At 40.0% G+C, this 26,946-nt stretch overlaps 1 protein-coding gene across 1 annotated transcript in view; it reads right to left on the bottom strand.

Annotated features, from left to right (window-relative positions):
- Nucleotides 1–11,475: 11,475 nt before the first annotated feature.
- LOC123766269 (tigger transposable element-derived protein 7-like) overlaps nt 11,476–26,946 on the bottom strand; it is a 57,793-nt gene continuing 42,322 nt past the window's right edge. Inside the window, exons 2-3 of the mRNA XM_069321422.1 lie at nt 25,613–25,996; nt 11,476–11,811 (exon numbers count right to left, since the gene is read on the bottom strand). Of these exons, the coding sequence (XP_069177523.1) occupies nt 11,476–11,811; nt 25,613–25,996 (720 nt within the window). The remainder of the gene's footprint in view (nt 11,812–25,612; nt 25,997–26,946) is intronic.

Here is a 26,946-nt window from a genome sequence, read left to right on the forward strand (position 1 = left end):
CAGAGCATTTCAAAACAAGGCATAATACTGCAATGGAAATTATGCATTTCAGGAGAGCCAGACAACTCTCTAATGAAACCGTTGATCAATACCACACACGTCTGCAAGGTTCAGCAGCCCATTGTGAGTTTGCTGATGTTGACAAAGAAATCAAACAGCATGTAATTGAAACATCCACATCTACACGTCTCCTTCGAAGAGCTCTAGAACTTGTTGATGATGAAAGTTCTCTTACCAAGATACTGGATATTGCTCGTCGAATGGAAGATGCTGCACGTGATGCTCGTGTCATGGAGTGCAGTGCCAACAACGGTTCTGCCACTGTTACTAACAGCGATGAGGTACTTAAGGTTCAGGGAGGACACCGTGATCATAAAAGATATCATGGCAAACCTAACAGCAAATCGAGCCGAGAACCACATCACAACTGGAGTCACGGAACAAGACTCAAGCAATCACAACGACCCACATCAGAGGGTGTCAACAGTAAATGTTACAATTGTGGAGGAGACTACCCACACCAAGATAATGTTTGTCCTGCTCAAGGTAAGAAGTGCTATGAGTGTGGAAAACTAGGTCATTTTGGTGCTATGTGTCGTTCCGCACTACAGAAACCACAGTCAGTGAATAAAAGCACTGTACGAGGATCAGGTCAGAGGAGTCGAGTTGGTAAACACAATTTTGCACCTCATATCCAAAATGTTAATAATGTACAAGACAACATGTCATGACAACCAGTCTTAGATGACAGTGAATGTGAGTACATTTATGGAGTACAAGCAATCACAGAATGGAATGATCATCCAAACAACCCAGAGACTATAGTAGAACAATATCCAACTCTGGCCCCAGACATCACTCGGTACCCCTACTCAAATCTCTGAATATGTTAGATATTAAGTCACTGCACATTCTCTCATGTGTTTTATACATATATAAAACGCTAAACTATAATGCCAATCCTGATCTTAAAAGCTTCATAGAAGGTTGTAACAGAACCCATGAGCACCACACCAGAAATAAATACAGTTTTGATATTCCTAGAGTACGTCTTAATCAAACTAGAAATGCTCTGCAAATCAAGGGGCCCAGAATGTGGAATGACCTTCCCAACCATGTTAAAGACTGTACCTCTCTCAACCAGTTTAAGATAAAAACTAAACACTACCTAATAAATTCCCTGTAATCTACCTCACTCCTCTATTGTCAACCCATGTCTGTTATTTTCTTTTTTTTTTTTTTAATCAACACTGTTTGTCAACCTATTGTATTTGTGCTGCTTTTTCAGTCATGTTCCCCCTTTTTTTATCTTTATTTGTATTTGTTCTCAACACTTTTTATTCTTTATGCTCAATTAGTATTAAGTTCTAGATATTAATGTTTTTCTTGCCCGAAACGCATTGCGTAATAGTGGCTTTAGGCATTGTATGTACTAGCTCTATCTATATATCAATCCATTAATGTAACATCACTTGTATGTATGTACCTTACCTGAATAAACATCTGAATCTGAATCTGAATCTGAATCAGTATACATTGCTGGTATTTGTCTCAAAGTTCTTATTGACACTGGATCAAACATTGACACCATAGCTGAGTGCCACTATGAAAAATTTAAAAAACAGTTCCCAAAGCTTGAAAACTACAATGGCAAAGCCACTGCCTATGCTTCAAAGGTAGCCTTGCCAGTGATTGGAACTTTCACTGCAGAGATTAAGTCAAAGAATGCAATGCTCACTACTACATTCCATGTTGTTAGGAATGCAAAGGAGTCTCTACTCAGTTACAAGACTTCAACCAAATTGGGGCTACTACAGCTTTCTAATGCTGTAGCAGTGGAATCTGGAAACAATGTTGATGCTATTGTTGCTGAATTTTCTGATCGATTTGAATCCATAGGATGTTATACTGATAGCAAAGTACATCTGCACATCAACAAAGATGTAATTCCAGTTACCCAACCACATCGCCGACAACCATTCCATACTCGCAAGAAAGTCGATGCCGAACTGGATAGGCTGATGGAACTAGATATTATTGAACCAGTAACAGGCCCAACACCATGGGTAAGCCCAATTGTCACTCCACCAAAGCCGAAGAATCCAGATGAGATACGCATTTGTGTGGACATGCGTGTTCCCAACAAGGCAATAATGCGTGAACGCCATCCTACACCCACTGTAGATGATATGATCTACTGCTTGATTGGTGCAACTGTATTTAGCAAGTTAGATTTAAACAATCATCAGCTTGAACTTGATGAGGAGAGTCGCTTCATCACAACGTTTACGACACATCGAGGTCTGTATAGGTACAAGCGCCTGAGTTTTGGTATTATCAGTGCTGCCGAGGTATTCCAGCACATCATCAGCCAGGTATTGCAAGATATACCTAATGCTGACAACATGTCTGATGACATCATTGTTCATGGCCGTACCCAAGCTGAACACGACAAAGCTCTTCGTGCAACATTGCAACGCTTACGAGAAAAGAATCTGACGTTAAGCCGAGCAAAGTGTGAGTTCAATCAACATAAAATTGAATTCTTTGGACATGTACTTAGTGACAAAGGTCTGTCTCCAGATCCTAAGAAAGCTGCAGATATCAAGAATGCTGCACCTCCTTCAACATCCACTGAAGTACATAGTTTTCTGGGAATGGCAAACTACTGTTCTCGCTTCATTCCAGATTTTGCTACCATTACGAAGCCTCTACGTGAGCTCCTGAAGAAAAATGCATCATGGTACTTGAGTGATATCGAGCAAAATGCATTTGATGCTGTGAAAGATGCACTAGTAGAGAATGCGACTGCTGCGTACTTTGATCCACCAATGGACACTGAGTGAACGGTGGATGCTAGTCTTGTTGGTTTAGGTGCTGTGTTAGCCCAACACAAACCTGGTCATCCAGATTCCAGAGTAGTAATTGCCTACGCCAGCCGTTCTCTCACAGATGTTGAGCAACGATACAGTCAGTCAGACAGAGAAGGAAGCTCTTGCTCTTGTATGGGGCTGTGAACACTTCAATGTGTATCTGCTTGGTGCACCCTTCACCACAATAGTCACTGACCACAAACCGTTGGAGACCATCTTCAATAATCCAAAGTCCAAACCACCAGCTCGCATTGAGAGATGGGCTCTTTGTCTGCAACCATACAACTTTATGGTGAAATACAAGCCGGGTGCAGGCAATCCCGCTGATTACATCAGTCGACATCCTGCCAACAGTTTCACCATCACCAAGCATCAGCAAGTTGCCGAGGAATATGTACACTCTGTAACCTGTGATGCAGTCCCTAAGGCTCTCACTCATGATGAAATCCGTACTGCAACCCTAGAGGACCCAACTCTGCAAGCAACAGCGGATGCATTGACTAAGAAAAAGTTTCCGCTCATCCCACCCTCAGGAGTTGACCAAGATGCATTCAAAGCACTTGAACGCATCCAGACAGAATTAAGTGTTACGCAACAATGCGACACCGTGCTGCCAGGTACTCGTATCGTCATTCCAGCTGTTCTCCAGCAACGTGCTCTGAAGCTTGCACATCAAGGACACCAAGGTCTTGTTAGGACCAAACAGCTGCTACGAGAAAAGGTGTGGTTTCCTGGCAGTGATCGTCAAGCAAAGGACATGCATGATGCCTGTGTCCCTTGCCAAGCTGCAGTGGATACTTCAAGACCAACACCTCTACAACCTTCACCACTACCTGCTGCACCATGGACGGAAGTATCGATGGACTTCTGCGGACCGCTACCAACTGGAGAGTACTTGATGGTAGTCATTGATGATCACTCACGTTATCCAGAAGTAGAAATCATCACTTCCACATCTGCAAAGGCTGTCATCCCGAAACTCGACAAGATCTTTTCAAATTTTGGCATTCCTGAAGTTGTCAAGACGGACAATGGACCGCCATTCAATGGACAAGACTTCGTCAACTTTGCTGAGCATATTGGATTCAAACACCGCCGTGTGATGCCACTACATCCTCAAGCAAATGGAGAAGTTGAGAGATTCATGCAACCTCTCATGAAAGCGGTACGATGTGCTCATGCCGAAGGACGATCCTGGAAACAAGCTATGTATGCTTTTCTCAGGAACTACCGTGCAACACCACATGGAACACTGGGCAAGTCGCCTGGGGAACTCTTATTTGGACGTCCTATGAGAATCGCACTACCTGTCATGCCAGCCAAGGTAACGGATAAACGTCTCGCTCAGAAGGATGCACTAGCCAAGGGCAAAATGAAAATTGCTCATGATCAACGTGCAAAGGAACAAGTCATAAAGGTTGGAGATACTGTTCTCGTTAAAAAGAAAAAAAAGGGGAAAGCTAGATATGCCGTATGATACAAAACCATATAAAGTGATTAGTGTAAAAGGAACTATGGTAACAGCGAGTAATAGAGGTCATAGTATAACACATAATATGGCCTATTTCAAAGTGATTCCAACTAGTATAGAAAATGATGAAGTGCAAAGTTGTACAAACGATAAAGAAAAAAATAGTTATAACCCGACAAACAATTCATCAAGGGATGTTATTGCATTTAAGGACTCTCGTCCTAAACGTCATGTTAAACGCCCTACACGATTTGATGATTAATTGTGTTCCTATGTAATGCAAAGTATTTACTGATTATGCTAAACTAAATTTAATATTGTTTGAATAATGCAGATCTCTCATTCAATATTTTGTAACTTTGTATAACAGTTTCTTTCATGTTTGTTTAACATTGCATATGTATTTTTAACATTGAAATCCTTTGTGGTAAAGATTAAGTTGTTTAAATTCTTTGTGTGCTTAATTAATGTTAAATGTATGCAATATCTCTTGATATGTTAATAACTTACTTTGTGTCAATAACTTTGCTTTGTGCTACAAGCATGGTAGACATCCTGTATTCATTCTTTTTAAAGAAAAGGCGGGATGTCATGTTCACAGAAAACGGTACCATCCCTTTTCTATGTGCTGCGAGTCAGACGCGAGCAGAAGGAAAACAAGAGCATACAGGACGCCCGCCAAGCTTGGTAGCTACTAGTCATGTAATCGTTTATAAGTATTAAAGTCAGTAACCAAGCAATGGCTTTATATCAACCCTACAACCAAGACTTCCTCAGCTACATACAAACACCACCAATGGCACTGCAAAGAAGGAAAGTGCAGGAAAAAGATATGAAGTAAAGTGTGACCAACAACTACTGGCCTTCTTTAGTGATTGTGGTATATCTGAAAACTTGAACCCGACCAATGCCAGTACTTAAAATAACTCCTGAGTGCCTGAGCCTAACCTAACTTAATCTAACTTTGTCCAAGGTGTTGTCTCTGCCTTACCATTTACCTAATGTTCTCTCATTCATATAATTTCCTAAGTAATCAGTCAAGTCTCCATACACTTATGCAAGCATCTACTTCAGTATCATTGTAAAATCTTACTCTTAAATCTAATTTTACCCTATTCTTTTTTTAAATTTTAAATTTAATTAATTAAATTTAATAATTAAAAATTTAATTTAATAATCTGATTTATGTCATTTATTGAAATTAATTATTGATTTCATTTTGTTCCCTTAATTAAGTTCATACTAATTATAGGTTAAAGACCTAAGCTAAATAAAATTAATTATCTAAGATTATTTTACTGTACAAGCATCATTTGTCAAATTTTGTATATATTCATCATGACAGTCTCTACTGTTTATTTTGTTCTCTCCACCAAACTTGTGTATCCTCCATGGCTATCTAGTGACTTTTATTCTACCTCTAATTGTTTCAATTCTTTTGTTTACTTGCATTTACTGTTGTGTTTTGCCATAATTATTCTCTAATTTTAGCAGACTCAATACTTTGTAAGTTCTTATTGTATTGTTATATTATTATATTGCTGTGTTTTGCTATAATTACTTTCTATTTTACAGCAGATTTAGTTTTCATCTGTTCCTGTAATTGCTTATCTTATTGTATCGTGACATTCTTATCTATATGCTTACTGATATTGATCCTGATCGAAATCTTCTGTCTCATACCCACACAAATCAGCACATTGATCATCAGTATTGCAGGTATTATGCAGCAAATCTTGCAAAAAACAAACTCCTAAATAGCACCTGCTTATCAGTTTACAACCAAAATGTTAGGTCACTTGGTAAACATTTTGATGACGTAAATGCACTACTCACAGCATTAGGTACTAAATTATCATTCATCATTTTAACAGAAACTTGACTAAGTAAAGACTATACCCAACTTTACAATTTAGCTGGTTATAAAGCCATTCATAACTGCAGGCCTAATAAAAAAGGTGGCGGTACAGCAATATATTACAAAGATACCTTCACTTGCAATAGTGTCATTAGTGATAGAGATGACTATTGTGAATATACCTTTGCCAAGTTCTCCAGTAAATCCCTTAAATCCTCCCTGATAATCGGTGCCATCTATAGATTTCCTAATACCAACATAGCTTTATTCTCTGACAATGTAAGGAATCTTATCATAAATAACAATCTCAACAAAAATCACATCATTCTGGGAGGTGATATCAATATTGACCTGGGTCTTCAAAACAACCCTCAAGTTGACTATTTCCGTAACAGCATGCACTCCTGTATGCTAATCCCCACAATCACCAAGCCCACACGAGTCACTCAAACATCTGCCACTACCCTGGACCACTTATGGACTAATATAACAGCTTCCCTTACATCTGGGGTAATCTATGACAGAACAACTGACCACTATCCTACCTTCCTCATAGCAAACATGGACAAAGCACCACCAGAAAGCAAGAAACTCTCATTCAGGCTACATAGTGAATCAACTTTAGGCAATCTTTCTAATGCACTTCACAATATTAACTGGGAATCTGAATTTAATAATACACTGGATTTCAACTCATTAACTAACCTTCTTCTCTCCAAAACTCTAAGCCTCTACAACACTCACTGTCCCCTCCTTACCAAACAAGTAACTGATAAAAGAAAAAATAACCCGTGGCTCACAAGTGGCATAATTAAATCAATCAACAAAAACATGAATATGAAAAGAAATTTAGGATTGGCCTAGTTACAAAGGAAGTAGTTAAGAGGTACTCATCAGTGCTTACCAGTATCATAAGAAAAGTTAAACTTTCATATTATGAGACTAGATTCAAAAAGCAACAGGCAACATGAAAAGCACATGGAAAACCATCTCTAATATCCTAGGAACTAAACAACACTCCCACAACCAGATAACACTCTCTAAGGATGGCCTTACACTGTCATCTGACTTAGAAATGGCGAATGAATTTAATAGCTTCTTTTCATCGGTTGGTGCTAACCTTGCCAGTAAAATCCCACAGACTCAGACACATATCAACACATATCTCTCAGGCAGCTATCCAAACTCTCTTCTCCTCTCACCAGTCAGCCCGACAGATGTTGTGTCCATCATACACTCACTAAAAACCAAAGCTGGGAACATCAGTGAAATACCATCTATTGTATACAAGAGCGCCTCCCATGCCCTTGCGCCACCTATAGCTCTGCTGTCCAACAAATCCCTTGAGTGGATTCAGTACCTTCCCTGATATCCTTAAAAAAGCAAGAGTAACGCCAGTTCATAAAGGAGGTAATCCGGCAGACATAAACAATTATAGACCAATATCAAACCTACCCATACTATCAAAAATATTTGAAAAAATTATCTACAAACAGCTCTACTCCTATCTCGTAAAATTTGACATTCTTAGCCCCTGTCAGTTTGGCTTCCGCTCTCAAAAGAGTACCAACGATGCAATTATTAGTCTCCTTGATATAATTTACTCAGCCCTTGACAAAAATGAGTTTCCGATTGGACTCTTCATTTACCTAAGAAAGGCCTTTGATACTGTTAATCACAATTACCTCTTACGTAAACTCCATCATTATGAAATTCAAGGCCATACACTGGACTATATCCAATCCTATCTTAGTGATAGATACCAATGTGTAGCCATCAATAATATAACCTCTCCCACTCTACCAATAACCGTTGGAGTGCCACAGGGCAGCATTTTGGGACCTCTCTTATTTCTTATTTACATCAATGATCTGCCTAATGTCTCGAACATTCTGAAACCTATTTTGTTTGCTGATGATACTACCCTCATCTACTCTAACCCCAACCCACATACACTAAATAATGTTGTTAATAATGAACAAAAAAAGTCCACCTATGGATGTCAACCAAAAAACTAACACTTAACATAGAAAAGACCTACTACATCTTATTTGGAAGCAAATCTACAAATGTAATTCAGCTTCAGATAGGCAATGTAAACATTAGCAATAAAAATGATGGAAAGTTTCTCGGCCTATTCCTAAACAAGAGACTCAACTTCAGTACCCACATACAACACATAACTAAGAAAGTCTCTAAAACAGTTGGGGTTTTGCATGGGGTTCAAACACTGCAAACCACCTCAAGTCCATCATTACCCAGCAAAAATCTGCTATCAGAATAATAACAAGTTCTGCTATCAGACAACACTCAGCCCCCTTGTTTAACTCCGTAACATGCTAAACATAATCTCACTCCACAAATTCTCTTGTGTCAACTACATTTACAAAACCCTGTTCTTAAATGCAAATCCTGCTCTGAAACTCTCCCTGGACAGATGTAATAGGACCCATTATCACCACACCAGAAAAAAATATCTCTTTGATATCCCCAGAGTCAAACATAATTTGTGTAAACACTCTATGCAAATAAAGGGACCCAGTCTATGGAACTCACTAACTATTGAATTGAAAAGCTGTCCAACTTTTGCATATTTCAAAAACAATACTAAAAAGTACTTAATATCATCTTCATAGTTTTTTACCTTTTGCTTTAAAACTGCACAGTATCTATTGCTACCCAATCTCCCAATCTTTATGTACCCAATCTAAACATCTTTATCATTGCGATCATTGCTGTCTTTTTATGTGTGCTGTCAATCTGCTGTATGGTGTTTATTAATCTTGTTTAAATTACCAATCAAGCTGTCAATGTAATCAATCAGAGCTTGAATATACCAATGTGCTTTAATATATTTGCTAATCTCTCTCATCTAATCTTTTTCTTCTTGCAATGTATTTGTTATCATTTTATTAATTCTGATAGAATTTTCCTACATAAAATTATCAGTTAGATTAAGGACCTGCCCGAAACGCTGCGCATACTAGTGGCTTTACAAGATTGTAATTACTGTACTGTGCTATGTATTCTCACAAACCCAATGTACCTTCTTGTATATAAATAAATAAATAAATAAATAAATAAATAAATAAATAAATAAATAATTAATTAAATAAATAAATAAATAAATAAATAAATAAATAAATATATAAATAAATAAATAAATATATAAATAAATAAATAAATAAATAAATAAATAAATAAATAAAAGTTATCTTGCCGAGGTAACACTTTTCCTTGGTCCACTTCATAACTGAGGTACGTCACTGTGCCTTGGCCAAAATGACACTTTTTTGCATTTAAGGTCAGATTTGCATTTTTCAAAACTGTGAACAACTGGCGTAACCTAGCTATGTGGTCAGCCCAATTTCTATCAAAAAGCACAATGTCATCTAAATACGCCCGACAATTTGGCACATTAGCGAGCAAAGAGTTCATTAGCCTCTGGAACTTGGCAGGGGCATTACGCAACCCGAACGGTAACACTTGATACTCAAAAACACCCTCGGGTGTCACGAACGCAGTTAGTTGTTTAGCACGTTCAGTGAGCGGGATTTGATAATACCCAATCAAGAGGTCGAATTTCGAGTTTCCCAGCTCGTTGACGCTTGTCAGAGTGCCTCACTTTGTACGTGAGGTCCCCAGTCTTTTCTGTCACAATGTAGGGGCCTTCGTACTTGTGGGACATAGTGTTCCCTAGTCGAGGCTTTAATACCAGGACAGGGTCATCAGGCTGAAATACCCGCAACTTAGCCTTAGCATCGTTTCGTTCTTTCATCTTTTCTTCGGCCTTCCCAAGTTACTTTAGTGCAGCCGCCTTGCAGTCCTCGAGTCTCTGGTGGTGTTGCGCAAAGAAAGCCGAACCTTCGGTTAACGTTACGTTCCCTAACAGATTCTCCTGTAACATTTGCAAGGGTCCACGAACTTTATGGCCAAAGACTAACTCAAAAGGAGAACAACCCAGTGAACTTTGTAATCCCTCTCTAGCAGCAAACAAAACATACAACAAGTTCTCGTCCCAGAAGGTGTGGGAACTCTCACACGATGTCTTCAACATCTGCTTCAGAGTTAGATGGAACCGTTTAATTACCCCCTGACTCTGTGGATGGTATGGGCTGGAAACCTTATGAGTTATTCCATGGTCCTTACAAAATTGTTAAAAAATATCAGACTTAAAGTTAGTACCATTGTCAGTTTGCACGATCCGAGGCAGTCCAAAAGTGGAAAAAAATTGCAACATGCGAGCAACAACAATCTTTGTTCGGATGTTCCTTACAGCAAAAGGCTCTGGGTAACGGGTTGTGATACACATCATCGTGATTAGGTAAATATTACCAGACCTAGTTCTAGGTAATGGGCCAACACAGTCCATTACCACTTGAGAAAATGGTTCCTCTGGCACGACAATAGGCCTTAGAGGAGCTTTAGGTGGAGTCTGGTTTGGTTTCCCAACAAGGTGACAAGCAATACATGCATTACAAAATTTTGCCACATCGCTTTTCAGCTTGGGCCAGAAAAAATACTTTAAGATTTTGTGATAAGTAATATTAATACCCTGATGTCCCCCCATAGCAGGGGGTCTCCAAACTTTTCAATGTAAGGGCCACATTATATATTTCCCATATTTATGCGGGCCGGAGGAATAAAAAATGAAATTGCTATTTTGTATAACTAAGATAAAGGCATTGTCAAAGTACAGAGAAAAGAATATTGTACAGTGTTTGTGCTCCCTGAAACGGAAGCAGCGAAGCCCCACTCGCCCTCCATCCCCACAATATACAGTTATACACAACTGATTGGTTGTAATGCACAACACATACCTACCAGTATTAGTATCTGTGCATCACACTATCGAGAGAGAGGAAAACTGACTCAGGTTGAGCGCCACCAGTCAGCAGCCCCAGCTTTGAATAATTCTGCGATGCCATTCGTACGATAATTATTTTTTCAAGGCCACCACACAGGGATTTGTTTGGAGGGCCGGATGAAATTATGTGGCGGGCCGGATGTGGCCCGCGGGCCATAGTTTGGAGACCCCTGCCCCATAGGATCATCATGAGCAGCTGACAAAACTCTTTCTCTATAGCAGGTCGGCAACATAACCTGGTGGACTACCTCCCACTCATTTGACAAGGGAGCACTCTGTGGTCTCCATTTTCTCGTCAAAATCCAATCATTGTAGTAGTACTCAGTTGCTGCGTCTACAATTTCCTCCATTGAGATATCTACCTCATGGCATTCTGCAAGACTGGGGTCAGCTTTCTGTAACTCACTCAAGGAGGCGTCCAGGCCTTGGTCTCATATGTCATTGGCCGAGGCTCAACAGTGTTCTCCTCCACCTCCTCACTACTCTCGGTAGGTGGCGGTGGCAGGCTCTCCACAATGTCCTTGGCCACATGGACAGGTGGAGATCCAGTGGTATTTGCTCTAATTCTAGCCTCCTCGGTTTTGAGTCTTTGCTCCTCTAATTTTATTTTTGCTAACTCTAGAGCTAACTCTCTGTCCCTATGAGCTGCACTTTCCACTTGGCTAGGCTCGCATAAAGGTGTATCACTTGCCAATAGTTCTTGATCAATACAATGTTGTAATATTTCATTCACCAAAGTCCACTTTTTATCCGCGTCATTTAATTTAGGCCAAATTCCTTGCCTAACAATACTAAATTAGACTTGGTAAGTTTCTTTATCTCTACCACTGAAGGATTCCCTGCCAGTTCCTGCATTTTAGCCTCCATCACTAATTAATTTAGCTCCTAGCCAAAGAAAAAATTAAAAATTAAAATTGGAAAAAAGAAAAATTTTCACGGCCCCTAACACAAGGCCACACTTACTTCAGTCGTGAAGGGATCCAGCTGGGTGTCCAGTCAGTGTAAGAATATTCTTTTGCTAGATGAGCTGGACCCTAGGCTAGCACACAACCGTTCTGCGTAAAACAAAAAATTTTAGTTTTGGCACTCAAGAATCAAATTTTTTACAATTATAAAGTTCCTCCCGGTCTGGCCAACCACTTGTTAAAAAGGGGAGTGTCTGTACTATGGGGCCTAGTATTATCTGGATGTAGGGGCAATAGTAAGTATTCAGAGTTATCAAATATTGGAGAACTAAAAGGCCCGGCCCCAAAAATAAACTATCCACAGTAATAATAACTTGCTACTAGACCATGTCAGACTAGAGGTTGATCATAGCACTCCCACACAGGAAGAAGGGATACTCCGTTAATACTTACTTATTTATTAACCCCTTAACAACCCCCCATATACATTCACACCAATAACAAAAACAATAATAACTTTACCACACTATCTTACGTTAAAAGCCTTGGTCCACTTAAGCAGGATACAAGGTTTTACACTGAACACAAGCTAGGGTAAAGTTCTACTAGGGAAACACTTGAAGCTAGAGTCAGCTTGGGGTAGGGAGACCACGTGGTTCCACTGGGACCCCCTTTAGAATAACTAGTAATATAAACTCTAAAAATACCTACTACACACAAAGTATACTACTCTACACATAGAACACGTGTATGCCAGAAATTGAATAATGTACACAGTATATACTTAGCTTGAACAAGACACAGAAATAAGGAAACGAGGAGGAAGGGTAGGAGGATCCTATCCACCCAACGCCAGCTCAGAAAAAAAGATCGAGTCTCAGTCTCCTTCCCCCCAGCTGGCTCGCTGCTGGCAGACTGCTCAACTAATCGTACCGCAGCCTTATACCAAGTTTACTCAGGTTTACTTTACAAATGATTAGAAAGTATTAGTAAACATAGTTGGTGCCTATGTTATTATTTAATAATCAACGCCAAGCTCAGTCTTAAATGCTCTTTGAAAAACAAGAATAGTCTTACGGCTGGCAGGGAAGATACAAACAATTTCAGCTCGTGATGCGTCCAACTATACTATAGGAAAGTTTAATATCTCAATTTTGACCTCTGGTTTCCACTGAGGAACCCAGGGTCATAACAGGTCTGTCGGGCATTTCTCCACAGTGCTGACATTTCCTCCCATCTTCCGGAGCAGTACACCGAGAACTTCAGCAAGATCTTGTAGATCTGAGGCAAAGTGAAATTGACACCAGTAATTCCATCTATCATCAAACAATCATGCAAGAGGAGTCACACATCTATGGATCATCCAATAAAATCAGCAGATTTCTAGATGTTACTACTGCTCGGCTTAGACTCGGTTACAAATATCTCTGGGAATTCTCATTTTTCTGACCAGGGGAAGGAAGACACCAACAGTATGGGGGCTTATTTATTACGTAGTAGAAGTACAGGTAAATAATTCTGCAGAAGTAAAACAGGCGTCTAAGTAAGTCTTAACAATTGTATAACATAGCCGTGGCTAACTCAAAGTACACGAAACAACTTAAATTGTACACCCGTAGTAAAATAAAAGTAATCTTATAGCCTAGTAACAAACTCTGCAGAAACCTGATGGCCTATTGTCTAGAATTAGCAGTGAGGCGAATGTAACATAAATCTAACTCTAAGTATAACAGTCAGGACACCATGAGTAAAATATATAAATAATATAATAATAATAAATAATAAATTTTTATTCAGGTAAGGTACATACATACAAGGTAAGATACAAAAGTTGATGGATTTATAGATAGAGCTAGTACATACAATGCCTAAAGCCACTATTACGCAAAGCGTTTCGGGCAGGAAAAACACTAAGACTAAAACTTAATACTAATTGAGATTAAAGTATAAATTGTGTTGAGAAAAAATAAGAAAAGAATGGAAAAAGGGGGGGGGGAAACATGGCAGAAAAAAGCAAAAAATACAATTTGGTCAACAAACAGCATTGTTTAAAATAGAAGACATTGGTTGACATTTTAGGGGTGAGGTAGGTTACATTGAATTAATTAGGTAGTACTTATAGTTTTTATCTTAAACTGGTTGGGAGAGGTACAGTCTTTAACATAATTGGGAAGGTCATTCCACATTCGAGGTCCCTTGATTTGTAAAGCAATTCTAGTTTGACTAAGTCGTACTCTTGGAATATCATCTGTTTCCTCTGTGTAAATCCACTGTTTATGTAAATGAATGTCTGACTAGGTTCAGGCAAAATCTCATTTTTAAACTGCGTGGTTTCTGCAAAAATTCCCCTACAATTAAACGCTGTTTTGTGCGAGATGGTAAAATTATAGCTAGGAGGACTGACACTGGAAAAACCTATTCAATAACCACTGAAGCTCACCTTAATTCTTTCCTCAGTGACTGTGGGATAGCTGCTGTATAGCCTGAATTCAAATTATAATCTCATTTAACTACCTTTGTGTACTTTAGCTCTGCCTTTCCTTTCAAAAGGTTTTAACTTTAGTTAAAAAAAAAACAATAATATTGTCATCTTTATTATAAGTTTGTGAGGGTACCACCTCTGGTGCCAATGTGGGGACCCATAGCCTCGGAGAAGAAAATAAAAAGTATTCAGAGGAGACCTTGTGGTTTCTCACTGAACACTAATATTATCTTCTCCTACCACCCCCATTCTTTTGTATGTACACATATATATTTACTTTATTTGAACTTTGTTACAAAAAAGGAGTTACATATGGGTTACAAAGATGGTTATCATAGGTTGTCGAGTTCCTCCAGCTCCTCAGATGGTGGGCAGGAACCCTGGATGCAGTGCGCATTTCCCCTCTGTATCGCCACACTGAGGCGCTGGAAGAGAAAGCTTGCAGCTCTTGGGTCCCTTGTTGTTTCAATGAACCTAGAACCCAGTTCCTTCAAAAAACTGGTAGCACTTTTACCCCAGGCGCCGAGTGTCTCAGAAGCAATGGGGACAAAATTGTAGTGGTGATCCAGTTCTCTATACTTACGGGATTTGGCTGCTTCCCTGTGGGTGGCAGCGCCACCTGGTTGTGCAACACTGAGGTTAATGTAGGTGTTAGCCAGGGTTGATACGCACGTGTAGTCCCATACCAACTGCTTGCCATTCTTCCAGGGGTTCACTGTGATACCATCCGGGCGACCAATAAGAGCATCAGAGTTACGGGGCGTTAGGTAACGGGGCTCTCTTTCAGCTGGGCATCCAGCTGTGGTGAGGCTCCTCTTGATGATGTCGTTTTTTATTATTGTCTTTTTTCTTTTTACTCCCATGTTCCATAGTACACTGCCTTTGCCTGTGTCCTCTAGTATTAACTTCATTATCCAGTGTTCCTGAGTGTATCTCTATTTAAACTACCTCAGTTTGTTTTAGTGTAACTTTAGTATTCAACTATAGTGTACTTATAATAGTATAGTAAACAACTTTTCATTTTATAGATTTTATAATTGCTTTTTGACTTTTTTGGTCATCTATTGTTATTAATTATTCTAGTTCGTTTTTTACATTCCTAGATCCCATTAAGTTTTTTTACTTAAAATTACCATTAAGTTTATATTACTTTAGAATTTTTATTCTACTTTTTTCTTTGTTTTCTATTTTGTAATTTGCCATTCTTGCCTTGATTTCCTGCAAACAGCCTTTTTATATAGTTCTTTTAGTTCTGGGTCTATACAAGTATAGACCCAGAACTAAACCTCTTATCCACTATCTATGACAATCATCACTTCAATGAACAAAATTGCAGATATTTTACACCACATGATGTAAACAATGTATTAACAGATAATCACAATATCTCTGTAATCAACTTGAACATTAGATCCCTAGATAAACACTTCGATGATGTTAGTGCCTTGATTGAAACTATTGACAACACATTCTCTTTTATTATACTTACTGAAACGTGGTTGAAAGAGGATACTACTCAACTCTTTAACATGCCTAACTACTCGGCAATTCACAACTGTAGTCAAATTCAGAGAGGTGGTGGTACTGCTCTTTACTACCACCAAGAACTAACATGCTTAAAAGTAATTAGAACTAGAGACTGCTGTGGGGAGTATATCTTTGCCAGTTTCAGAATCAAGGGTGCCGAGTCTGTCCTGTCTATGGGTGAAGTCTATAGAATTCCTAACACTGATGTGTTCGAATTCAATTCAAACCTTAGAAATCTAATACTAGATAACAGACTGAACAAAAACCATCTAATTATCGCAGGGGACTTTAATATTGACCTCTGCAAGCCTGAACACCCCACTGCTGTTAGCTTCCTCAACTGTATGATTTCCTGCTTCCTCATACCCTTAATCACTAGACCAACATGAATCACTGATAGTACTGCTACGACTCTAGATCACATCTGGACCAACATAACCTCTCCGCTTACTTCAGGTATAATCACCGATAGCACTACAGACCATTACCCCACATTTCTCTTAACTAACATTATCAAACCACCTCTTGAGTCAAGGGAGTTAAGCTTTAGGCTGCACAATGAAACTGCTATAAACAATTTTATAACTGCTGCTGATAATGTCAACTGGGAGTCCGAGTTAGGTAACAAAGGGGACATCAACCTAGCAGTGCAATCTTTTCTTCAAACAACTCTTAGCCTTTATAACACCCATTGTCCTATGCTTACAAAACAAGTCACAAACAAAAGGCTTAACAATCCTTGGCTTACAAAGGGAATACTTAAATCCATTAACAAAAAACATGACCTTGAGAAGAAATATAGGTTAGGAACCGTCTCCAAAGAATTCTCAAAGAATTACTCGTTATTGCTATCTAAAATAATTAGAAGAGCCAAAACTAAATACTATGAAGATAAATTTACCAAAATAAAGAGCAACATTACAAAAACTTGGAGCACAATTTCACAAATATTGGGATCAAAGAAGATTTTAAATAACAAACCAACACTCCTGTCCAATAACGTTGGTCAGCTTTCAGCCTCTGATTCTGCTATTGAGTTCAATAGGTTCTTCTCTTCCATTGGGTCATCCCTTGCAAATGATATTCCATATTCCAGTACTGATGTTAAGGACTATCTTACAGGTAACTATCCACAGTCTCTGTACTTAAAGCCTACTAATTCCACTGATGTCAATGAGATAATCCTTTCCCTTAAAACCAAGTCTAGTGCCCTCGAGGAGATACCAACTTTAATTTACAAAAAAGCCTCCAGATCTTTAGCCCCTGCTATTGCATTGCTCTTCAACAAGTCACTTGAACTCCAAACCTTTCCAGACATTCTAAAAAAAGCAAGAGTAACCCCTGTCCACAAATGTGGTGATCTCACAGATGTTAACAACTACAGACCTATATCAATCCTGCCTAACTTGTCAAAAATATTTGAAAAACTAATCTACAAGCAGCTTTACTCTTTTCTAGCCAAACACAATATACTTAGCTCTTGTCAATATGGCTTCAGACCCAAAAAAAGCACTAACGATGCACTTATTAGTATGATTAACTTGATTCACGCAGCTCTTGATAAAAAGGAGTTCCCTGTTGGGTTATTTGTGGACCTGCGTAAGGCTTTTGACACTGTCAACCACCAAAACCTTCTTCTTAAATTACATCATTATGGAGTCAGAGGACACTCCTTGCAATACCTCAAATCTTACCTTACTGACAGGCTCCAGTATGTTTCTGTGAATAATACAATTTCTCCAACCCTACCCATCAACATTGGTGTTCCTCAGGGCAGCATACTTGGCCCTCTCCTCTTTCTCATCTACATTAATGACCTTCCAAATGCCTCCCAACACCTCAAACCAATTTTATTTGCTGACGACACAACCTTCATTTACTCCAGTCCTGACCCCTTGCTCTAAATGCCACAGCAAATACTGAGCTAAAGAAAGTCCATCTTTGGCTAACTGCCAACAAACTCACCCTTAACATTGACAAAACGTTCTATATTCTGTTTGGCAATAAATCCTCTAATCAAATAAATCTCAAAATTAACAATACCCAAATTTGTAACAAATTAGATGGCAAATTCCTTGGCGTTCTCATCGACCATAAGCTGAAATTCCAGGGACACATTCTAAATATATCAAAAAAAGTTTCAAAAACTGTTGACACTCTTTCTAAGATCAGATATTATGTACCCCGCCCTGCCCTGGTGACTCTCTATTACTCCCTCATCTATCCATATCTCAACTATGGTATTTGTGCTTGGGGTTCTACTACCCAAAATCATTTACGTCCTCTAATTACTCAACACAAAGCTGCTATTAGGACAATATCCAATTCTGGCCCCAGACATCACTCGGTACCCCTACTCAAATCTCTGAATATGTTAGATATTAAGTCACTGCAGATTCTCTCATGTGTATTATACATATATAAAACGCTGAACTGTAATGCCAATCCTGACCTCAAAAGATTCATTGAAGGTTGTAACAGAACCCATGAGCACCACACTAGAAATAAACGGTCCATCTAATTACCGCAAGCTACCACAAGCTTCACAAGCTTCACAAAGCTTCCTGGCAATACGTTAGTAATGAACAAATATGATATATTTACTCATTACAATGTTGGTGCTGAATGTACAACACGAAAAAACATAATTTTAATCTGAAAAAAGTACCTTTTTATAAAGAAATTAGACGAAAATAAAGAGCTGGTGACGCCAAATCAAGTCGACGATCCAAGCGTCGGTTAGGTTAGGTTAGGTTTGGCTAGGTTAGGTTAGGTTAGGTTAGGTTTGACTAGGTTAGGTTAGGATAGGTTAGGTCAGCCTAACCTAACATATCATATTTATTCATTACTAACGTATTGCCAGGAAGCTTTGTGAAGCTTGTGTAGCTTGTGGTAGCTTGTGGTAATTAGACGGACCCGAAATAAATACAGTTTTGATATTCCTAGAGTACGACTTAATCAAACTAGAAATGCTCTTCAAATCAAGGGACCCAGAATGTGGAATGACCTTCCCAACCATGTTAAAGACTGTACCTCTCTCAACCAGTTTAAGATAAAAACGAAGCACTACCTAATAAATTCCCCTGTAACCTACCTTACCCCTCTGTTGTCAACCCATGTCTGTTTTTTTTTCAAAACAACGCTGTTTGAATGTAATTGTCTGTAATAATTTGTAATTGTATTTGTGCTGCTTTTTCAGCCATGTTCCCCCCTCTTTTACCTCTATTTTTATTTGTTCTCAACATATTTTATTCTTTATACCCATTAGTATTAAGCTTCAGTCATTAATGTTTTTCCTGCCCGAAACGCTTTGCTTAATAGTGGCTTTAGGCATTGTATATATATATTTTTTTTTTTTTTTTTTTTTTTTTTTTTTGAGATATATACAAGAGTTGTTACATTCTTGTACAGCCACTAGTACGCGTAGCGTTTCGGGCAAGTCCTTAATCCTATGGTCCCTGGAATACGATCCCCTGCCGCGAAGAATCGTTTTTTCATCCAAGTACACATTTTACTGTTGCGTTAAACAGAGGCTACAGTTAAGGAATTGCGCCCATTAAATCCTCCCCGGCCAGGATACGAACCCATGACATAGCGCTCGCGGAACGCCAGGCGAGTGTCTTACCACTACACCACGGAGACTGCAAATACTAGCTATATCTATTGATATACTAGCTCTATCTATTAATCCAACAAACTTTGTAAAATCTCTTGTATGTATGTACCTTACCTAAATAAACATTTATTTATTTATTTATTTATTTATTTATTTATTTATTTATTTATTTATTTATTTATTTATTTATTTATCAGTACCGACCCTCCCTGCGTCAACAATAACAAACCTTCCCAGCTGAGTGAAGCGTCGTCACTGACTCGAGCCATGCAACAGTTATGTAACCATATGGAGCAACTTAAACGAGCTGCCTCCCCATGTTCTGACTTTAAGCGTCTCGCTGATAATCCATGGCTCAAATTATTGACTCAGATACATGATGACCAAAAGTCTATAATCCGAGAGCAGTCGGACCTGATAATGAAGCTACAGAGTGATGCTTTGGCCATGCACAAGATTAACCAAGATCTGTCTGTCAGAGTCGACCACCTCGAACAGGAATTAAGCTCTCTTCAGATCTCGGTTACCAGCAGAAACCTCTAAGAAGCAAGAAGAGATGTTACAAAAGTTAGAGAACCATTTTAACTCCCTACAACAGCAACACACTGCAACCCAAGATGAATCAAACCAACTTAAGCTCATTGATTCTGTCATCATCTCATCACATGATTTTCCCCATGAAACTGCCAGAGAAGACTGTACTGCCATCGTGATCCAGGAATTGCGTACTAAGTTGAATTATTCAATCGAAGCAAGAGACATTAAGTCAGCTTATAGAGTGGGTACGAAATCATCTGGTACAAATAACAGGAAAATACGTGTGAAATTAGATAGCTGCTCCCGCAAGTCAGACCTTATCATGGCTGCAGTCGCTAGGAAATCCAATGTTTATGTGAACGAATGTCTAACCAGATTCAGACAAAATCTCTTATTTAAACTACGTGGAATCTGCAAAAGATCCTCTGCTATTAAACATTGTTTTGTGCGCGATGGCAAAATAATATAAAACGCAGTCTCCGTGGTGTAGTGGTAAGACACTCGCCTGGCGTTCCGTGAGCGGGTTCGTATCCTGGCCGGGGAGGATTTACTGGGCGCAATTCCTTAACTGTAGCCTCTGTTTAACGCAACAGTAAAATGTGTACTTGGATGAAAAAACGATTCTTCGCGGCAGGGGATCGTATTCCCGGGACCATAGGATTAAGGACTTGCCCGAAACGCTACGCGTACTAGTGGCTGTACAAGAATGTAACAACTCTTGTATATATCTCTCAAAAAAAAAAAAAAAAAAAAAAATAGCTAGGAAGACTGACTCTGGAAAAACTTATGTCATAACCACTGAGGCACACCTCACTTCTTTCCTGGATGACTGTGGGATAACAGCTGAATAACCAGAACATATATAATTTGTAGTCTCACATACAACCAAAGTGTACTTAAGCTCTGCCTTTCCTTTCCAAAGGTTTTTATTTTTATTTTTATTTTTTGTTTATCATCTTTGCCTGTTTTTACTCTTAATTATTTGGTCTTAGTTAATCCCCTTGTCACTAAACCCAGGGTTTTTTATTACCCTGTTATACTTAAAGTAACTTGGTATTTGTTTCTTGTAATCATTTATTGGAATTAATTAATAGTATAATTGTTTATATAAGCATCTACCTCAGTATCATAGTAAAATCTTCCACATGAATATACTCTCACCCTGTTTATTTTTACACTTAGATTTATATTAGAGTAAATTTCAAGATTTAATTAGATTTACATGTCATCTTTTTTTTTCTTGGAATTATCTACTGAGCTCACTTTGTTTTCTTAGGTTCATACCAATTATAGGATTTTAATTAACCATTACTAAGCTAATTATCTTCAAGATCATTTTACTTTATGATTATTATTGTTCTTATTATTTTTTATTTTACATTTATATTGTCTGTCTCTACTGATTTTTTGTTTTTTATTTTATGTAACTTCTGTGTCCTTCCTGGCTATCTATTGGATCTTTATTTTACTTCTAAATTGTTACTATTTTATTGTATTTGCTTTTATTCTTGTGTTTTGCTTTATCGTGTATCTTGTATCGTGATCCCTCTGCATCTCTATGCACACTGATATTGATCCTGATCAAAATCTTCTGTCTCATATCTACACCAACCAGCACATTGATCATCATTATTGCAAGTATTTCACAGCACACCAGGCTAAAAACAAACTTCAAAATAGCACCTGTCTATCAGTTTATAACCAAAATGTTAGATCACTTGGTAAACATTTTGACGATTTAAATGCATTACTCACAGCAATAGGTACTAACCTATCGTTCATTATTTTAACAGAAACTTGGCTAAATAAAGACTATACCCAACTCTACAACTTAGCTGGTTATAAAGCCGTTCATAACTGTAGGCCTAATAAAAAAGGTGGTGGCACAGCTATATATTACCGAGATACATTTATCTGCAACAGTGTTATTAGTGACAGAGATGACTACTGTGAATATACTTTTGCTCAGTTTACAATTAAATCCCTTATATTCTCTTTGACTATTGGAGCTATCTATAGATTTCCCAATACTAACATAGCTTCTTTCTCAGACAACCTAAGGAATCTTATTATAAACAACAATCTCAACAAAAACCACATCATTCTGGGAGGAGACATTAATATTGACCTGGGTCAACGAAATTGCTCTGAAGTTGACTATTTCCTTAACAGCATGAACTCCTGTATGCGAATCCCCACAATCACCAAACCTACCCGAGTCACTCAAACATCAGCCACGACCTTGGACCACATATGGACAAACTTAACAGCTCCCCTTGTATCTGGTATAATCTACGACAGAACAACTGACCACTATCCTACCTTTCTCATAGCGAACATGGACATAACACCACCAAAAAGCAAGAAACTTTCATTTAGGTTACACAGTGAATCAGCTTTAGGCAATCTTACAGATGCACTTCACAATATCAACTGGGATTCTGAATTCAATAATACCCAGGATATAAATTCATTAGCTAACCTCTTCCTCTCCAAAACTCTAAGCCTCTACAACCTTCATTGTCCCCTTCTTACCAAGCAAGTAACTGACAAAAGATTAAACAATCCATGGCTCACAAGTGGCATTCTCAACTTGTCGGAAAATCCGACACCATTTAATAATAATATCATACAGATAATTGCTGTTGTATAAGCAAGTTACCCATAGAAAACGTAACTTGTAGTGGAATTACCGTCTAAAGAAAACGGGATATCATCACCACATACTATTATAATTCACCAGCTATTCTGCTGGGAATTGTTCTTAAATACATTAGTCTTTGGACTTTACCATCATAAAAACATCTTATATAAATTAACTTAATTATCAATATTAAAGTAGAGTAAATGTGACCCTTCTATCACTTTCTGAAATCTGGACAAAGTAAGCCAGGCGTCAGAGTGGGGAAGGAGGGCAGCCATTGTTGTGTCACCTCCGAGACGTGTGGAGCGAGTTCGGCTCCTATCATTCTGGACAATGTCGGCCAGTAACGTCAATAGAATGGAGTGTTAAACAGCCATTGTTTATATTGAGACCAGAGGCTCACACGGGAGCAAATACGGCTCCTGTTAATTTTACTTGGACGTAGTGTTATGGAAACCAAAGGTACCATCTCCAACACGATGTCTACAATTCAAGTTAAGTCTATCCGAAACCCGTTTATCATTCATTTATGGCCATTAATGTCAGGATATAGGGTGACCCGGTTAGATCGCGAAATCGCCTCATACTAAAGGTAATTAAGCCAGGTCTTCAATGTTCTGTATAGTGTTTTCTCTGATATAGCTTGTCATATATAGGATTCTGGCTTCACAGCTAGCGCACTTTTGACAGGTCAAGACGAGGATGCAAGATTTGTGCACCAGTTACTGGGTGATATGGAAGCTACCTCAAAGAGGATAATTTGGTGTCTACACCCTAGTTATACCTGGTGGACTAACCTGCTGTACTATAAGATAAGGAACCTCATCAATGTATGTAGCTATTACTGTAGTTTGATTGGCTGCATATATATTAATTTAATAACCCCCCCTAATGTGTAGAGGATCGATTTGTGAGATTATGAGATTATTGCAGAAATACAGTCCACTTAACATTATACAAATTGCTATCGAAGTATATAAATTAACGTAAATATAAATTCATATAAATTAAATAAATATAAATCTCACAGGTCGGTTCCCACACAACTCAATCAACAAGAAACATGAATATGAAAAGAAACTTAGGATTGGCCTAGTTTCAAAGGAATTAGCTAAAAGGTACTCATCAATGCTTACCAGTACCATAAGAAAGGCAAACTTGCATATTATGTGAATAGATTCAATGAAGCAAAAGGCAACATGAAAAGCACTTGGAAAACAATCTCTAGTATCCTAGGAACTAAACAACACTCACATAACCAAATAAAACTCTACAATGATGGTGATATACCGTCAATTGATTTAGAAATGGCAAATGAATTTAATAGTTTCTTTTCATCGGTTGGTGCTAATTTTGCCAGTAAAATCCCACAGACTCAGACACATATTAACACATATATCTCAGGCAGCTATCCAAACTCTCTTCTCCTTTCACCAATCAGCCCGGCAGATGTTGTGTCCATCATCCATCATACACTCTCTAAAAACCAAGGCAGGGAACACCAGCGAAATTGCGTCCATTGTATACAAGAGCGCCTCCCATGCCCTTGCCCCACCCATAACACCAGGGGGCTATGGGTGCGGCAACCCATTTTGCCATATTGTTGGATTTGTTCAACAAATCTATAGTGTCACACCTTCCCTGATATCCTCAAAAAAGTAAGAGTAACGCCAGTCCATAAAGTAGGCAATCCGGCGGACATAAACAATTATAGACCAATATCAAATCTACCCATTCTATCAAAAATATTTGAAAAAATTATTTACAAACAGCTCTATTTCTACCTCGTAAAATTCGACATACTCAGCCCCTGCCAGTTTGGCTTCCGGTCCCAAAAGAGCATCAACGATGCAATCATTAGTCTCCTTGACGTAATCTACTCAGCCCTTGACAAAAATGAGTTTCCGATTGGACTCTTCATTGACCTAAGAAAAGCCTTTGATACTGTTAATTACAACTACCTCTTACTTAAACTTCAGCATTATGGAATTCGGGGCCTTGCCCTTGACTACATCCGATCCTATCTTAGTGACAGACACCAATATGTAACCATCAATGATACAACTTCTTCCACTCTACCAATTACCGTTGGAGTGCCACAGGGCAGTATCTTAGGACCTCTTCTATTTCTTATATATATAAACGATCTACCTAATGTCTCTAATATTCTCAAACCTATATTGTTTGCTGACGATACTACCCTTATCTATTCTCTCTTCTTCTTCTTGAGAATAGGTGCAGTTTGCATGAAGGGTTAACCCTCCCGATGACTGCACCAGGACAGATGTAAGATGCGTTGATGGTAAGGAGGAGAAGAAAGTCAAAAGCGGTAGATGTGACGGGCCGTAGAGAGAGGAGTGGCGACGAAAACAGAGGCGGACGTCAGAGGGAGACACCCCGCACCAGGGGGCGGAGCGTCGTGGTCACGGCAGCAGCTAATCCACGCACGCCGTAGCAGTGTGCGCAAGACGGGAACTAATACTTCTCCGGAAACTTGCGTATCGGAAAGCGCAAGCAGTACGCTTCCCAAATCACCCACAGGTCGGCGGGCAGCCGGCCATCAGGCAGCGCCCTCGGCTGAGACATCCTATCCGGCACCCTATAAACAAACACCTTCTCCGACGATACCCAGATAGTGGACGAGCACCACGGGATCGGAAGCACCCGGGCGTCCCGATAAGGGCCCAACTCCGGACCCTCACAGGGCACGACCCCAGCAGACGAGACTAGGCAACCCCCAGACCGGAGCAAGGAAGGAGGGGGAACAGCAGGGGATGCTGGCGCGGCACCGACCCCACCACAAGGCACAGGAGCCGAGGCCCCCCGGCGCACATCTTTCCGCAACACCACGACGAGGAACTGATCATCAGGGACAACCCCCCACTGCGGAGATTCAACAGCAGGTGATGCAGGAGGGGGGACACAGGTAGCAACTTCAGAGCCCTGCACAGCACCATCATCCTCGGCTGGGGGCGCCAGAGCACCATACTCCCCTACCTCCTCCCAAGGCACACCACGAAGGGGAGACACACTCCGAGCCTGCCGCGAACGCTTCGAGACAGGCCGCACCACACCACGCCCAGCAGGCCCCGCCGCAGGCACAGTCACCTTCTTCACATCCACACCTGCACCGTCCGAAGAGTCCACAGAGGCCACATCACTCACACTGTCTACATCACCCACGGAAACAGTCTCAGAACACCGACGCGCACGCTTCTGCAAAGGGATGGAAAGAACAGAACTACAGTCGTCAACACACACAGACACGGCAGGCACCTCACCATGCTGAAGCACCCCCTCCAAAACAGCAGAACCCGCGTCCCCGGTACCACATCCACAGGCGGGGGTGGGACATGGACCTCCACCGGGACACCCCTCACTACACGCAGCGCAGGCGACGCCCCGTCACCCTCACACACCGGCTCAACAACCCCAGGGGCCACAGCAGTCACCTGATGTGTAGCACGGGCCGTAGAACTCGCCTCAACAGGCGGAGCAGCAGACAGGCAATCAGGCGCCTCAGGCACAGCACCCACACCGTCCTCAGAACCGTCCGAACGCAACTGGGGCGGAAAATCCTCTGCACGAAGAACATGCACCCGACCAGTTGCTCCCACGTCGCACGCTGCAGCCAGATGACCCTCGTGACCACACCGATAACAGGTGCGCGGCTGACCCCGGTACTGGCAGCGGAACGTGTAACCCAACACGGAAATCGACGATGATACACTACACTTCAGCGACATCGTCAGGGTGCGGGAGCCGTCAAGCATACCAACACAGTGCCCGGCAACGACCTTGTTCCAACGAATACTTAACACTGTCCCAAATCGGTCGAAACAGGAGGTTAAAAAGTCGTCCTGAAATTCGAAGGGGGCACCATGCACCGCCACAGACGTCAAGGTGACACTAAGATTCACCACTTTAATGGAGCCAGCAGTATCAGGGGAGAGGGTAAACACGCCCCTCACACCACTCGCGAAACGCCTGAAAGGCAGCCTGGAGGCGGAACTTGACCACAGCACGGTTGCCCTGAAGCAGCTGGATGCCCACCAGGTCCGACAGCTGTACATGCAGCACGTCCACCAGGGCGACACCAACCAATGGATGGTCCACCGGCACGACGCGAGACCAGCCGACAACGTCCTCTTCATTGGGGGGCGAGA

The sequence above is a fragment of the Procambarus clarkii genome, chromosome 9, assembly GCF_040958095.1.
Source record: "Procambarus clarkii isolate CNS0578487 chromosome 9, FALCON_Pclarkii_2.0, whole genome shotgun sequence".
NCBI lineage: Eukaryota > Metazoa > Arthropoda > Malacostraca > Decapoda > Cambaridae > Procambarus > Procambarus clarkii.